Source organism: Sylvia atricapilla, chromosome 5 (genome assembly GCF_009819655.1).
Source record: "Sylvia atricapilla isolate bSylAtr1 chromosome 5, bSylAtr1.pri, whole genome shotgun sequence".
Classification (NCBI taxonomy): domain Eukaryota; kingdom Metazoa; phylum Chordata; class Aves; order Passeriformes; family Sylviidae; genus Sylvia; species Sylvia atricapilla.
Window position 1 is genome coordinate 65,202,319 of NC_089144.1, and position 17,616 is coordinate 65,219,934.

Sequence of the window (17,616 nt, forward strand, 5' to 3'; positions counted from 1 at the left end):
ACTCTCTTAGAGAAGAGGCAGCCAGGTATGAGGTAATGGGAAATCTGGAGTCTGTGCAATCTAGTCAGACCTCAGCTCTTGGTTTTGTCCACTTGCTAGAGAGCTCTCCTGTTTAAAATGAGTGTTTTGTTTTTCCTTCGAGTAACAGAATTGGCCCTTTACTGCTGTCCAGGATGGATGAGGCTAAAACCTTTTTTTGCTCCTGCCTTAATGAAAGCAGAGAGCACATCTATAGATACTTTGTGTGCAGGTGCTCACTCATTTGTACTCTAAGACAAGGCAATGCCCTAAGGGTATGAAAGTTATAGCAATGTGTTAAAAATTATCTAAACTGGTTAATAATACCAGCCTGTGAGAAAAGATTGGATCCTGGCACAATATTACTTTGAACTGACCGCCTTACTTCAGCTGTAGGTCTGTCCGTCTTAGAGCATAGGCACAGCCAACTTCACTCTGCACATAAAGGCTGACTAGACCTTGGCATCATCAGGACTGCAGGTGCCATCTCTTAGGACAGAGAAAACCACTAACAGCTTAGTCTGCAGAAGGTTAATGATTAAATAAGCAAGGCAGAATTTGAGAGAAAGGGGGCATCACTGCTTTATGAGAGAAGAGTAATAGAGGCACTTAACAGATATGCTCTGACCTGTCCACAGCTGGACCATAGTGAGCTCCTGAGAGGCTCAGGGGGCACTGGATGTGATGCCAAACTTCCAGGACTTATCTAAATTGACTCTGTGAACTTTTGGAAGTTCAGCTCATGTGAAGGTTTGCTCGTAATAAGAACCCAAATATATACTTGATGAAATGGGAGAGCAGCTAATTTAGAAATGATAAAAAGAAATAGCATTTCAGCCAGGATAGTTGATTAGAGAAATTTATTCAATGACATCTTGCCAAATACTGTGACTGGACTTTTTAAAAGTGCTGGATAGTTTTATGGCTGCTATTGATTAATAAGGCTATACCAATGACACCCCATTCAGCTTACAGTCAAATTCAGTCCTTAGTCTGGAGGGTAAGACAGTCAGAAAAGAAGAGCCAGGCAAACACCATGATGTAATCAGATGGATGAGTAATGGGGCAGTCTGACTTTCATTTTGTTTTGGGCTGGCAATGTCAAGATATTAAACCAGCCTAGTGGGCTTCTCTGAGTTGGGACAGGGAAACTGGTCCTAGGCTGTCTGAATTGCCTGCATGGTATAATATCACCTAGTGGGTGGAATCTACTCAGCGTGGCCAGTGGTCTAATCCGTCCATGTACTTTCATCAAACAAGGAAATACACACCTGCAGAGGTGAAAATGGAAATGTAACATTCCCGGTGGGAAAACTGTTTATCCTGGCAGCTCGCTAACTGCCATTTCTCCTCTGTGGAAAAATGCTGGCATCCATGTATGATGCTCTAAGAAGCTGTTACAACACACCATCATGCATTAGCCGGCTTTTACCAGTCATTGTTTATAAAATTCACAATTTTTTCACACTCTCTTTAGCCAAAAAACTGAATTTCTCTGAATTGCATATATCAGTCAATGGCCCTGGTATGTTTGACTCTTTCATCTTTTTTTATTACCTGCATGTGGTGTAGAGTGAAGCAATACCAAGATTACAGAATCTAGGTTATCTTGTGTTTCCTCTGCTGCAAAGTCTTTTGAACAAATTATTTTTGCAGACCATTAAGTGGAAAGTGGAAATCACTTAGCTCTTTTCAGCCCTTGAGTCATCTTTAATTGGAGGCCTTTTTGTTGCAGCTCTCTGGAACTCCTTGGTGGTGGAGCACTTGGACTGTTGCCCCTGGGTTAGGGCTCTGCAGCAGATCTGTTTCCACTGCTACAGAGAGATTAATGTCCAGTCCATGACTGGGATCTGTGTGTATGATGAAACTTATATGTGTAGGTAATGTCATTATACGTGTGAATTTGGTATATTTGCTATCATTTACCAGGGTAACAATTGAACTGTGCTAACCATTTCAGACTCTTCATTGCAATTAGTAGCCATCACGGATTGTGGCTTCCAGAGAATACGTAGAGAGGTGACAACCATTGTCCTAGTTAATTTGCCATGATGTATCGTCTCTGTCTTTCAATCAGTGGTGACATTGAACTGGGTCTCTTGCTATCACTCATCCACCAATTTCTGTAACAATCAACTCTTAGCTATGTATCCTTCTGTCAGATAAGTCTAGTGTGTTCAGTAATTATTGCAAGAACAAGGGAGGGAACTGATAAATGATATGGCTATATAAACCACATTTGTTCATCTGAGGAATTTGAACTTCCTACTGATAGCACACTCCCAGGGCAGCTTGGAGGATTTTCACTAAGAATGATCCACTCATCAGTGAACCAGAGCATGGGAAAAGGATTGCAGGAGGTCATCTTCTATGCAAGTCAAAATTATTAGTAATGCAGGGAACCTGTTTCAGTGAAACAGGAAAGTTTTGAAATCGGCAGTCATTAGGAAATGACACAATCCAATGTACTCCAACTTTATGTTGAGTAGGTTTTGATGTAAAGGTATTTGTGGAAGTGTGAGTGTGTGTATGTGTGTGAGATGCAGAGATTCTGTTTTAGATGCCAGTTCCACCAGTAGAACATAATATTAAGTCTGTAATGTCACCATGTTCTCACAGTCCCTACTGCGAGCATTCAAGAAAGGACCCACACGGCATGATACAGCACGTAATATAAAAGCCAGAGTTTTATTGTATTGAGTTGTTGAAAACTAAATAAAAAAATTAAATTTGGAGAGAAAAAGACAGACCAAGGATCTGACTGTAGGCTAGCCTGAGGCAGTAATGGATTTGTGGTAAGATAAACAGAAGTAAATGAACATTTAAGCAACAAAGGTCCTGATTTCCTGTCAGATATGTTATAACAAACGGGACTCAGATATATAGGAAACTTAATTATAAGACATTTAACTGTTGTGGCATTTTCTATCATGACCAGTAAAACTCCCAGTGAATCAAGGATCCCACCAAGACTGTGACAAATAGGTACACAGTGGTGTCTCAGTTTTGAAGAGAAGAAATATGTAGGTAGGGAAATGAAAGCCTGTGTTTTCCCAGAAGGTGTTTGGAGCTTGCTCACTCCTTTTTGCCCTCCTGTCCACCAAACCTGTGTGGTAGACAGGACTGAAATCTAAACAAGGGGCAGCCCTGTATGATTTGGCTGTTGGTCGTAGAGTAATTTTGCAAATCAAGACTGTACTAAAGACACATGAGCAGCTTTTCTTCTAAATCAGGAATGTGAGAAGAGGGCTCTGGAAAGTGATCCTGGTGTGAGTCATTAGGACCTGATAGGATCCCCTCTGCAAACTGGAAAGGAAGAGTGGACCCCAGTTGTTAAATTATGGCTGTGCAGAAAGCCTAATGAAGCAGCAAATGGGGTTAAATATACAGATGTTCCCAGAAGCCTAATAAAAAGGGGCTACTAGCCTAGCAGCACAAATTGTATTTGTCTTGCACCTATGTGGAGACAGCAGAGTAGGGCATTTTGCAATGACATGGTATATTTCTCAAAATCCTGGAAGCAAACAAGTGCTCTGGACTTGCTCCTTATTCAAATTCCTTGTGCATAACTTGACACACCTTGCCCTTGTGGGGTCTGGCGCTTTGACTGAAGATAAAGGAGCTTGCCACCCCTAGCAAAAATGTGTTCATGGACCAGCCACCAGAACATGGAGCAGAACCAGATTACATATAGGTAGAGTCACAGAATCACTAGTTTAGAAGAGACCTTCAAGATCATAGAGTTCAAGCCAGCCCTAATACCTCAGTTAAACAATGGTACTGAGTGCCACATCCAGTCTTTTTTTAAACACATCCAGGGATGGTGACTCCACCACCTCCCCAGGCAGACCATTCCAGTCCTTTAGCACTCTTTCCATGAAAAACTTTTTCCTAATATCTAACCTGTATTTCCCTTGGTACAGCTTAAGACTGTCCTCTCGTTCTGTGAGTTGTTGCCTGGAGAAAGAGACCAACCCCCAGCTGTCTACAGCCACCCTTCAGGGAGTTGTAGAGAGTGATAAGGTCACCTCTGAGTCTCCTTTTCTCCAGGCTGAACAACCCCAGCTCCCTCAGTCGTTCCTCATATGGCTTGTGTTCCAAGCCCTTCACCAGTTTTCTTGCTCTCCTCTGGACATGTTCAATCATCTCAATGTCCTTCCTGGACTGAGGGGCCAGAACTGGACACAGCCCTCGAGGTGTGGCCTCACCAGTGCCCAGTGCAGGGGCAGAATGACCTCCCTGCTCCTGCTGGCCACACCATGCCTGATCCAGGCCAGGATGCCTGCACAGAGGAAACACAGCATGCTGATCTCCTCTCGCCAAGTCAGCAGTCAGTACCATGGCTCAGTGGAAGGCTGGCCAGTTCTTCAGTGTGAGCAGACCACTGCAACTTTTTTTTGGGATCCCCTGCTTTGTGGATGCTCCCCAGTCTGCCCCATGCCGAGAAGCAGTTTTGCTCCAGATTGTAAAATGCTGTTTGTAAGGCAGTAATTGTATTTGCTTGTCTGGGGAATCTAGAGTGCCCAGAAGGAACTTGTGAGAAAAACTCCCTGGAGACGTCTCCTGCCACATCTGAGGTAAATGGCTCGTTAAATGGCAGTGATTGGTTTCAAATGGTATAGCTGGAGGAGGGCTCTTGGGAGGGTTACCTGCAGCCTTACCAAGGACTTACATCTTCAGTAGGTCAGACCTGGCCTGTCTGCAAGTCTGAAGAACTTAGAAGCATTGATGATAGTCCTTGGTCTTCTCTAAACCTTGTCCTACCTCTGCAAACCCTCTTCCATCCACATAGGAAATCACTAGTCACCAGTCTCCAAGAGGAGGCTTCATGGTGAGTGTGTTTGTACCTTCACTCTGTGCAATCCAGCCTTCTTATCTGAAGGGTTAAACGTGCAGGAGGAGGAGGCAATACTTGTCCCAGCATTGGTAAACTTGGAGCAGATTTTCTGTGGGAAGCCATCTGTCAGCTGGGGAGTGGTGCTGTGTCAATTGATCAGCTCCACCTCCATCTCAGCTCTGCAAACTACAGATCCCTGACCTTGTAGGGTGACAGTGCGGGAGTACTGGGATCTCTGGATCCTGTAATGGAGCCTCTGCTATTTCAGACTGTGTGAGGGACATCCTGCAGCATCTTGCTGTTTCTTGCAGCAGGTAGCGATGGAAAGCCTGAGCTTGCAGGTAAAAGGGCTGTAGGAGAAAGACAAGCTTTTTCCTATACCAAGGGGCTTGTATTTCACCTGGATGATGTGCAATGTAAGGGCCTTCTGATTAAAACTCAACCTATCCCTATCCGAAACCTAAATGTGTCTCCCAGTGGCAATGCTGAACCGTGTTTTGCCTGTTTCAAGGTAAAAAATGTCAGTGGAAAGTGCAAAAATTTTTTCAGGAGAAAAATAGGAACTTAAAATGTTTTTAAAAATCTGTAATGTCTGGAAGGGTAAAATACTCCTTTTTGGTTTTAGACTGTAATAAAGCAATAATGATTCTGTAGGTTATATGTGTGTAAAAATGGTAAAACCACCTTAGATCTATCTCCTAATTTAAAAACTTTCATTGTAATACTACAGTGAGTCAAATTCATACTCTGATAGTCTCACTGTTCATCAGTTCAGCTCTTTCTCTTTTTCCTTGACTTTTCATCAGGCATGCCCAAAAACAAGATTGGGAAGAAAATTGTGGCTTTTGGACATTTTTCTTAGTTTGCTTTTTGTCACCCTAAAAAGGCAATGGCTGAGATTTCTATCCAAATCTATCAGCAATTCTCCTGATTTATTATGAGAGGGGCGCTTCTTCTCTACTATTGTCTGTCTTTCCTTCTTCAACCCTCTCTGAGTGCTGAGTTGGTTAGAGAATGGAAAACATTTGGCTAGCCCAGCTGTTGGGGTGATTAACTGCCAAGAGACATCTTGGCAACCCAAAATCTGGACTGGCTTGTGCCTCCTTAATGCTCTCATCTGGAGTATAGGTTGCCTCTTCTTGCTGCTTCTGTGATAGAAATGCCAACAGTTGCCCAAGAGCAATCATTGCATGCACAGCCAAGTGGCCTGTGTCTTTTGATTTAATGTGGGGTGCTTCCATTTCTCAGTGCAGTGGAATTGTTTTCTTGGGTTGTGATAAAGCTATCTATTTGGTGTATTGATTTTTGGTGTTCTGATACATGCTTGTTAGTGAGGAGCTCTGAATTTTCTCCCGAGTCTTTTGGGGCTGAATTCCTTTTGAGAGTTAGGTGATGCACTCATGTGGAATGAACTGTCAGCAGGCATTTTAGCTTGACCCTGTTTAAATCACTGGGAGGGCATTGCCTCCTGCACCTTGCTATCATGCCTGCTAACTCCTGAGAGTGTGTGTATGTAGCCTTGAAATAGTAGTGGATTTACCATCCAGTGTTCCCTATTTGTCACTGAGAAAGCAACCAGACAAGATTTCCAGACACTGTGTGTCAAATGTTCCTGTAATTCAATAACCAGACCCTTCAGATCTTGGACTCTCCGCTAGAAATGGTGAAAAATTGCGGTCAGTTCAGAGGCTCTTATGCATAAGTGTGGAAAGGCTCTTGTTGAACTTAATATAAAAATAAATACTAGTCATTGGTGTAGCTGTCTTGCCTTTTCATATTGCAGTAAGGCTAGGTTTTCACACTCCAGCATTCGGTTTGCTACAAGTGACTTTCAAAGGCACTGTGCAATGAAGGGTGTTGGAGATGCTTGTTCAGGATTTTTTCAAATTCTGGCAGATGCTGTGACAATAGTATGATTTTTCCTCTGTCTTTTCTGATTTTCTGCATAAGCTTCAAAGACATAAAGTATCTTTTTATTAAAAGAATAGGTTCTTTTTCTGAGCACAGTTCAGAGAGAAGGGGTGAATTCCAGCAATAAAAAATATGATATGTTTTCCATGTATTGAGCTGCTCCTGTTTCTTTGGGAGTTTTTTTTTGTTTGGTTTGGTTTTGTTTAAAACTGCCTTCAGTTTGTTGCTATCATCTTTTCCCTTTTCTTTTTACATACATTTATTTTTCCACTAAGCAAAGAGCAACCCTAACAGTGCTTTCACTAGTGGGTGGTGAGCTGTATGGAAGAATTGAACAGAATTTAATCACCAAACCTCATAAGAGAGGCATGGGGATCTGGGAACAAGCACTCTTCTGTATAGGATGTGACCCATAGGAAGCTCAGGAAAGAGAAACAAGCAGCTTAAGGCCGGGTACGGGATCAGGCCTTTATTTTTTTTTTTTTCTAGAGTTGCTGAGCTATAGCATCTTTTGTCAATATAGGAAATGGCTATAGGTAATCAAAGTCATGACTAAAGGATGAATGGATGATTGATTAACTGCATCCCTGCTGAAAAACAGCTTTACCTGCCAGGCTGTAGGAGACTTAATTTGGTAGAGAGCTGTTCTAAATGTGACTATTTTGATGTAATGTCTTGAGGCACAATGAGTTTTCCTAGGTCTCAAACTCCTGAGTACATATTTTTGTATCTCTGGTCCAGTTTTTCAGGCTTATTAAAAGAAGGTGAGACTGTTCTCATTTCTTAAAGTGGTGTTTGGATTTGGAGAACTTTCTTGTTATAATGGGAATCTCTACACAGAGAGATATAATTTAATTCTGTTTTTTTGGTGAGTTTCCTTTTTTTTTTATTTTTAAATTTGTGGTTTTTTAATGGTCTGATCCTACTCTACAGAAGTCAGCAGGAGTTTGCAATTGATTTTAAAAGATACAAGATAAATACAAGAGGCCATATTGGTAAATACTTTTCTCCACTCCTTTCCTTCATGAATTGGGCAAAAGCAGGAATTTGTGTTTTTCTGGTTCTATCATAAATTGAAAGCCTGGTGTCTGGTGAAATCCCAGGACAAGAAAAAGATTTCCCCTATGCCACTGGAGAGCTGAGAGCTGTATAAAACTCCCTTGGAGTCTTTGAGGTTGTAAAGTGGTATTGCTCTCATATCATTCTACCATAGAAAGTTCATCTGATTTTTGCAAAGATGAACTTAGTATATGGTAGAAGGATATGAGAACAATACCAAGAGAAATACCAAACTGACTGACATGTCAACAAACCTCATTGTGGGTTAGAAATCTCTGTTTTTTTTTTTTTTTTTGTCTTGTTCTGAGACTGAGAAGACTGAGAAGAACTGTACAGAACTTTGTGCTGCTGCTGCTTACTTTGAGAGGAGCTAGCAGGAGAGATTGTCAGAGCTATTTGTATCCAATGATTTTGCCTACTCTATTTGTACTTTGGTCTGGATACTCAAACCAGAGTGACTGTCCCAAAAATCAGTATCAAAACTGCTGTGCATTTGTTTATGCTACATACAAAGTTATGAGAATCCTGTGATTAAAACTCTTAATTTCATGGAAATATTTTGTACGTACTCTGTTTTTCTGTCCTCGCTTGTACACCGCTTATTCTCTGTCTATTAGAATCAGCCCTAACAGCTGAAACCTTTAAGTAATTTTGGCAACCTGCCTTTAAAAGTCAAGTAAGGACAGCTGGTCATAAAAAAAATTTACTTCCTTCTCACTTGCCTCAGTTAAATTTTAAAAAGTTAAAAATCTTTAAGCTCTGGCCAAGATATGAAGTAAGATTCTGACTGTGTGCCTACCCCTTTATGCTCAATGGATTGACTGGGAATGCTGTTTATTTCCTTTGACCTATTCTTGTTTTCTTTTTTTCTCTCTTCTTCTCTTCGACTTCCTATTCTAGGATGAGTCATCTATGTTCTTCCAGTTTGGCCCATCAATAGAACAGCAAGCTTCTGTCATGCTCAACATCATGGAAGAATATGACTGGTACATCTTCTCCATTGTCACTACTTACTTCCCTGGTTACCAGGACTTTGTGAACAAGATCCGCAGTACCATTGAACACAGCTTTGTGGGTTGGGAACTGGAGGAGGTCCTTCTGTTGGACATGTCCCTGGATGATGGGGACTCAAAAATCCAGAACCAGCTCAAGAAGCTCCAAAGCCCTGTTATCCTCCTCTACTGCACAAAGGAAGAGGCCACCTACATTTTTGAGGTGGCCAACTCAGTGGGTCTGACAGGCTATGGTTACACGTGGATCGTGCCCAGCCTGGTGGCAGGGGATACAGACACAGTGCCATCTGAGTTCCCCACCGGGCTCATCTCTGTCTCATATGATGAATGGGACTATGGTCTTCCTGCCAGAGTAAGGGATGGAATAGCCATAATCACCACGGCTGCTTCTGATATGCTGTCTGAACACAGCTTCATCCCTGAGCCCAAGAGCAGCTGTTACAACACCCAGGAGAAAAGGATTTACCAGTCCAACATGCTCAACAGGTAAGGGAAAGAGCTAGGCCAGCTGTACAAGGTTCTTTGGGGCAGCAGATGGTGTTGGTCAGAAGCTGGGCAAGGGGAGGTGAGCTGATAGTGGGATCCATGTTGCTGTGCACCATGAGTTCCAGTGTTGTCACCCCCTTATTAGAAAGCCTTCATACAGCACAGAGGGCAAGTCAGCACGAGGAAAAGGAACAACGAAGGCATAGTGCAACAATTCAAGTGTGCCCCTCAATGCACAATTTTTTTGTTTTCATAACAGTACTGAACTTCTTGGGGTGTCTTTGGATGACTGGGTCTGCAGCTCTCAGGTGGGTTCTTGCTGCAAGCAATGCGAATGTTTGTGTTGAAGTCTAGAAGGCACCAGCTTCTGTTCCAGGCACTAGCACTATGTGAGCAGGTGTCCCTGATAGGTGATGGTTGTGTAACCTACCTGGAATAGTTTCATGGCAACTGTTGTCTGAACACCAAGTGTCCTGCCATTCATTAGCTCTGAATTACAGGATTGAAGGAAGCATGAGGAGATGTGGAGAACTAGAGCTGCAAAAAGAGTTTAGAGCCATCAACTCTGCTCAGATCCTGCTTCATACTCAAAGTCTTTAAAGACCTTGGATGTCTTAAGAATCAGGTTTACCTCAGAGGGGGGCTTGTATGTCCCCCTGCTCTTTGGCACTTCACTGGCTGTTGTCTGCTGGGTGTTTTGGGTGTTTTCTTGTGTACCTTTTACAGAAAGCCTAGTAGCCTCAATTAGAACAGCAAGTTTTTCCAAATTGAAAAGGGTGTTTAAACATAGGGAAAACCTGTTTGAATAAACATCTCCTTTTTTTTTCAGTTTTTCCTAAGGCATTCCTAAGGCATAGAGGAAGCTTGTGGTGGAATAGCCTCTAGAACAGCACTCTGATTACTAAATGTTTCTTTTTGTCCCAGATGGAGTTATAGCATGTAGCAAAGCAACCCAGATAATTAGACATGGAATCCAGATGCCCCCTGACCTGCTCAGCTGTCACTGTCCAATGTTTTACATATAAAATCCTTGGACATGTTAGATCCTTTCTAGTGAGAAAAGGAGAATCCAGGCAGTAGCCATCAGGCCACACAGAGCTCAGTGTCTTTGTTCATTTGTCATATTGAGTCACTGAGCAGTGCAAATGTGATGAATTGGTATGCATGCTGTGACCCCTCGCTGTCAGCTTCACTAGGCAGATAGAGGGACTAAGGCACAAGGAAGCAGATTTTTGCTTTGCCTCAACGTTGGTGACTGTAAGAGAACTTTATTCTTTGGCCCAATATATTACCCATATTGCTATTTGTTCTTTGTCTCTATGATCCATTGGCATATTAGCAGGTCTTATTGCTTTTACTTCCTGCTCTCCATGCTTTTTTTTTTTTTTTTTTTTTTCCTCTCTCTATGCAGGCCTTGAAACTACCAAAGGTGCTCAAAGCTTTTATCTCTTTCCTTCCCAGCTAGGCTTAGGAGTAAGGGTTTTTTCTGCTGCTCTTTTGAGTCATCACTGAAATGATTAAGCAGGGAAAATATATTTAGTGTATACAAGGTAATGAGAAGTAACATCAAGGCAGGCTTTTGTTCTACCTTTCCAAATGAAGAGGGATTTTGGGGGGAGGTCTATTGTGTCTTTTCAGCAGTTATCTAGAAAACAAAACGTTCCCTGCTATGTGATGCAGTGTTCTGCAGAGACCTTCTGCTAATGAGTTCTGTTAACACTCTGTTAGCCTATGCATAACATCACACCCAAGCAGCTATGCTGCTTCAAGGACCTAACATAATCTCTCTGCAAAGCACATTTTTGCATTGTTTAGAAGTCCCCAGCTCCGAGACTCTGGAGTGTAGATGTGACAGCACTGTTGTGCTGCGTAGATATGCCCTGAAGGCTGGGCACCCCACATGAAAGCAGTTCTTGTCACTTTTGAAGATCCTAGCTTTCTTTTCACCTTCATGGCCCAGATCATGCTGTTTCTTCTCCCTTGTCTGCTTTGGGTGCAGCATTCACAGGAATGAGTGCCAATACGTGTAGGTACACCCAGCTCAGTTTGGGTATTGACATCAGTCTCACTGAGAAGCACAGTCAAATCAGCCTGTGCAAAGCTCTGTTCTGCCACTGTGTAGATTGCTGCAGGCACCCGAGCTAACTCAGAAATAATTATACTTTTGTAGTTACTTGTGATCACAGTGCATGTATTTGCTTTGTCTCACATGGTGTGGGCCTGTAAGGGGTCTCTGACCTTGTCTTCTTTCCCCCTCATCTGCCCATGTTTCCACCTTCTCTATATTTCCAAGTGATGGTGAACTTCAGTGGGTTGGGTGCTTAGTGTCTTATTTAAGTCAAATTACTTTCAGGCACCTTTTGAAGTTTAAAAGCTAGTAGTGTCTGAAATAAGCCAGTGCTTTTACAAATCCAAGGGTTCAATAAAAATTGGACGGCTGCAAGCTCAGCCTCACACCTGAAGTTGTGGAGGAGGAGAGGTGGAGGAGAAGCACAAGATGTGGAAGGAGGCAATCGTGAAGATGCGAGTTCACCTCACTGAGCCAAAATGCACAGAGATTAATAGCTGCAAGCTGTGTTCATACCTTCCAGTTCCATTGAATTTGCTGGAATTTACTGTGTGCTAAGCTTTAAACCTCTCATGATATGCTTTGTCTGCCTGTGATAACACAGATTCTGCAGACCTGGCTACTTCATACTTTTCCTAACCCCTTCCACCTATTAGGATCCCACAGCACTTGTGCACTGTGCACACCAGGTAGCAGCAATACCTGCATGTCTGGAACATGGTTTGGCTCATTTTGGACTGGACAGCAGGTTCTGGAAAGCCAATTTTAGCCTTGCTCTGGACCCAGCAATACTATATTCAGCCATCTGCAACTTACAGTTCCCCCTCCACATGCCTACACAGAGTAGAGAAATGCATGTACGTGGGCTTGATGTCTGGGGAGACAAAGTGTATGTGTATGTGACCTCAGATAAAGCATCAGTATGTAGCTACTGTTTCAGAAATTCTTGAAACTAATCCAAAGTGGTCTGATTTACTTCAAATCCATAGCTGGGGAGGCAATGAAATAAAGTAATTTCCCATTTCATTCTATGGAGAGTGACACTTCCAACTAAAAAAAAAAATATGTGTATTTTAGTTCAGCTGGGGTACAGTATACACTGACTGTGAATTAGTAATTTTCCAAGCTCTTCCTTTGAACTCTGACCACTTCTTACTTTTTTCCTTGTCTTTCTAAAAGAGCAGTTGCTCTGAATGCAGCTAAAATCGAATGGTCTTGCTCAACATGGTGTCAGTGGTTGATCTGGGTATATAATGCAGTAAGGAGAAAATGAACTGAATGTTGTTCAGATTCTCCATATCTTTCCTTCTTTTTATATCACTTGTTCATTTTTGCAAGAACTTGTGCAAACAAAGTTTTATTTGAAGTATGGCTGCAAGCACAAAAAGAAACAAGACAGACTGTTATCTAAATGCCATTTCTTCACAATGTAGGTGTTTGGTCTGCATCGTCTTGTATCACTAATGGTCTCATAGCAACTATTTCTGTCTGTTTTGGAACTGGTTCTCTTTTGTGTTAGAGTGGAACTGCAGAAGTACGATCATGACCACTGAACATTTTGGATTTTGTTCAATGAGTGAACCTGCTGATGAGATAACTCCACTAAAGAGTAGTAAAATGATACTTTGAGAGAGTTTTGTTCTACAAGGTTCGTTAGTTATCTTTTTGAATTATTTTTCCTCTAGTGAGGAATTTATCTCAATTTATGCTGATAATAGGTTTAGGTGGTAATTTGGAGTCCAAATATCCAAATGCTGTTTCCCAGTTCAATTACAATCTTTAATCCTTTGTTCTGTTTGTAATAATTACCTATTCATTTATTCTTTCATTGTCCCAGAAAAAAAAATCTGATCTGAATATTTCAGTCTACCAAGTTTATAGTAATCTCAATATCTGGTCTTCTGGGCACCCGGCAAAAGCACTGTGTGCTCTGCTCTTTTCTACTGGATGAGCAGATCTCAAAGGTTGGGAAGGAAATGCTAAGATGAGGAGTTCTTACCTCTTGGTTCTTCCTAGGAGAGTTGCTAGGCTTCTAGGCATCCTGCAAAGCTCATCTTTTTTGCCTTCACCATGGCTACTGAGGAGTGAGTGGGCAGAGGTGGATGTGTTTATAGGCAGCCTTCTGCTTATCTCGTTATTTTAATTGATGGGACAGATTTCCTTGAGCTCTGGATTGGTGCTTCTCATTACATTTTAGAAATGGGAAGAAATAACTAAATGACAGAAGTATTCTTAGGAGTGGAATTCAGAGATGAGTCATGAGAAAAGAATATAATTTCTGACACATATCTGAGGAATGGAAGCTCAGCTGTTTTGTATGGATATTCACAGTCTTTGGGCTACATAAGCTGTGGTTTTGTTGTAGCCTTCAATGAGACCTGGGTTCATTCTCCTTGTTGTCATGGCTGCTTGTGAATGCTGGCCCATAACTATTAGTTTGTTGTTCTAGGGTTTCTAATGAGTTCTCTACTCATTGGCTTTAATAGCCTCTCATTTAACACCAGGCTGCACACAGCAGACTTCATTTTAATAAAAAGCGCAGTGGAGCATTTGCTTTGGAGTTAAAATACAAATGTGGAATTATGCCACCTTTGCAAAGAAATACTTTTAGAAGGAAGGAAAGTTAGGTTCAGTTCTGTACCTTAGATTCTTCAAATAGGAAAACAGCTGGCAAGCTTGCTCAGTGCATTGTTTGGACATGACACTTCCACTCTGGGGGAAGTAACATTCATATGTAGTTTTACCTTGCTAAAAAGATAAGAAATGCAGAAGAACCTTTAATGAGTGTTTGGAAACTGTTTTCCCTGGAACAACCAGGGCAACCTCTGCTCTCACATGACTGCATTTCCCTAATAGAAACTAGGAACTGCTGGAGCTTAGATACCTGAACAGTGAGTCAGTGAGCAGAGAAAGTTCTTGCAATTGGATTGTAAAACAAATTGCTTCCCTGGAAACTCAAGACTCTATGGGCTGTACATATCCCTAAAAAAGTGCAGTGCCCCTTTATGGGATTGTGTCCCCCTGATACCTGTGAGCATCACCATACCTTGTTTTCCCCAGGTCAGTGCCAAGGACAGTGCCCAGGCAACACCTTTTCTTGTTTCTCTGGTCTCTTTTAACCCACCCTCCTGCCCTCTTCTCTCTAATAATGGCAGCCAGTGCCATCCACGCCAGACACAGGGGTCATCCTGTGCCATTTGCAGGTATTGCTATGTTGTCTCCTAGTTGAGCGGGTCACACACCTTCACACAGTGCAGTAGGGGAGTCGAGGGCAGGAATGGACAATGGACCATTTCCACTGCTCTTCCCCATTCACAGGTTTGTCAAGTTACCCTCGTACTAAGAGACACCCTGTCTCGCTCAGTTCGGCAGGGCTACATCCACCTACTTGGCAGCTGGCTGGAGAGCCCTGCTCCAGCCCTTGAATCCTGTGGTGCTCCAGCTGTGGGAGGCACAGTGCGGGGACTTGCTTCTTAATGCTGGGGAGGTGGCGAGAGAAGGTATAAGTGGCATGTTCCCAAGGATGCAGAAATTGCCCTTTTCGGAAACTCGGAGGGTGAGGGAGCATACGTAACTTCTGACCTTTTGGAGCCTTTGGGTCCATGTCTAGTTAGCAGCTCGTTATGTTCCCTCTGGTTGGTGTGTCCCTCTGCCATCAGGCCAGTGCAGAGTGGCAGCACGTGGCGTGAGCGCTGCTGACACATTAGACATCTCTGCTGCTGAAATCTGCTTGTTCCTGTCACTGTTCCAGCAGCAGCTGGAGGCTGGGGCTGGCCCGTGCCTCCTGCCTCTGTCAGGGTCTCTCTGCCTCCCTGCATCCCTTGTTGTATGTCATCTCACTTTCTGTGGGTTCTGCCATCCCTTTTTTCTGTCCCTGTCTTGCATCTCCTATTGCATTTCATTTGCCCTGTGTGCATTGCAGCGGTGCAGTGCTGGTGAAAGGTGCTGGGTTTGTCGGCTTGGGGCTCCTGGTTATTCATGTTGCCTGGTCAGGAGGTGAGCAGTTGTGTGCCACAACATCTTGGAGCAAGTGTTGGCTTCCTCTGTCTCCTTTTTTTTCCTATCACCAGAGAGGAATGCTGAGGGCAGTTTTTAACATGCTCTTGATCCAAACCTCCCCCATACAGGTGGGCTGTTAGGGGTGCCTGATGCAGAAGGGCAGTCTGTGTCTGGCTGTCCTCCTTGCTCTGCCCAGCTTTTCAGCAGTCCTGCTTGGGCAGTGGGAAGCACAGCTGTCCTGCAGTGGAAAGTAAAACATCACACTAACTTGTGTGCTGGTAGGATGCAGGAGATCCCTGGCTTCTCAGTGGGGGTATATGATGGCACAGCAAAAATGTTTGTTCCTCAGCAGGCACCACAGGATGCCTTAGTCCTGCATAGCTGGCCTTTGTCAGAGGGAGAGAGGAGGTACTTGTTCTGTGTGGACAGTTGGGTGTTTCTGCCTCTTTGCAATTAAAATAGGATCACAGAATCAAAAATATTCTGAGTTGGAAGGGACCCACAAGGATCATTGAGTCCAAGTCTTAAGTGAATGGCCTGTACACGGATTGAACTTTCAACCTTGCTGATATTAGCACCTTGCTCTAACCAACTGAGCTAATAGAAGGGTTCGAGTGAAGTGATGGGTTTTTGGCAAGGGTTATCTTTTGATTCAATGATGTACCCTTTCATAAATGCCTCCGGAATCCACCAGCTGGGAATGAATTTTGGTATGCACCATCAGTTTCCAGATGGGAAAATGTCCGTGTTCTGTTTCCAGCCCTCTGAGACATCTTCTGCTCTGCAGCCAAGTCCAATTAGTGCTAGTACTGTGGCAACTTCACTTGCTGGCGACAATATGTTTTAATGTGTGCCTTCAGACTCTCTTCACTCCTCATGGAAAGAGAGTCAAAGTCCTCCCTCTGCGGTGGAACTTTGAAACCACAAACCCAGTTCAGGCTACAGTTTAGCATCAGCTATGCCAATGCTGATCCTGATCTGATCACAAAATGCATTTAGGGTGCTGTGGGCTTGAAAGCGCCTCAGGGAGTTTGAAAACCTTCTTTAGCAGAGCAGTGGAGGAAAGGTGAGAAATAGCCTTTTTCCTTCAAGAACAGGCTTGATGGGGCAATGGATGTTTTCTAGCTTGCACACCTGCACACTGATGGCTGGCCATATGTGGTTTCATCACTGATGCCTATCAGGAACATGTGCAATTTTTTTTCCTTTCTGATAGAAATGTAGCTTTTTTTTTTTTTTTTTTTTTTTTTTTTTTTTTTTTTTTTTTTTTTTTTTTTCCCCTCTCCCCTCCCCTCAGACTTAATGTTCTTACTATCTTTCAAGTTTTTTTTTAAACTGGAACTGCCGTGTTGCCATGGCTCCCTCTGCAACTCTGGAGCAGCTTTTTCTTCTCTGATGCAACTTGGGTTCACGATTCGGTTTGACAAGACACCTGCGCTGCTTGCACCTAGTGCTCCCTCCTGGAAGGCAGGGCGAGGTGGGGGAGGCACCACGACAGCCTTTGTATTGTCAGAAATTCACTAAAAAAAAGCGAAAAATATTAAGTCAGGCAACCTTTCATGGAAGAGAGTGGAGGTATTAACCCTGGTGTGTCTGGGATGAGATTGTTTTTTATGTTCTGCAGTTTTAACACTGTTCCTCTGGTTTAACTTTCAATGGGGTGTCCTTCTCCCCTTTCTGTCCTACACGCTTGTGTGATGGAGCTGAGCCCTGTCAAACAGCTGCGTGCTCCCCTGCAGAAGCACCTGCTGTTCAGTGGCTTTTGCCATCTCTGCTTTGTCCAAGAGACTGTGTGTGGTTAAGTGCTTTTCTGAATTGAGGCTTAGAGCACTCCTGACTAGATGCTGCTGATGAAATTCCTCTCAAAGTCATTGCTTTAAGGGTTACTCAAGTCTTGCATCCATATTTTGGGAAAATGTGAATCTGCATATCTGTGGGACAGCTGAATACTTATCTGAAAGGAACCCTACCAAATTTTGCACAGGTAACAGGTTTTGAATACCTTTTACCTGTGCAGAATCCAGATTTCCCTGTACTGTATACAGATTTCTCCACTGGCCTCTTTTCAGGTAGCAATAATTTTTGAAGTACATTTTGTTTTAATTTGCAAATTTTATTTTCATTCACGGTCCAAAGGTGAACATTTTTTGAAAAATCTGAGCCAAAAAAAAAAAAAAATCTCTGTTCATCCAATTTTGAGTTAAGAGAGTGTGAAATGAATGAAT

The 17,616-nt window shown here is 42.9% G+C and overlaps 1 protein-coding gene across 5 annotated transcripts in view; it reads left to right on the forward strand.

Moving 5' to 3' along the window:
* GRIN2B (glutamate ionotropic receptor NMDA type subunit 2B) overlaps positions 1 to 17,616 on the forward strand; it is a 207,943-nt gene that overhangs the window by 78,056 nt on the left and 112,271 nt on the right. For 4 of the 5 annotated variants that reach the window (XM_066319846.1, XM_066319845.1, XM_066319849.1 and 1 more), the window contains exon 4: positions 8,726 to 9,324. In XM_066319846.1, coding sequence (XP_066175943.1) covers positions 8,726 to 9,324 — 599 coding nt within the window. Of the gene's footprint in view, positions 1 to 8,725; positions 9,329 to 17,616 lie in introns of those variants that run through there. The other variant, XM_066319850.1, reaches the window with a different exon arrangement.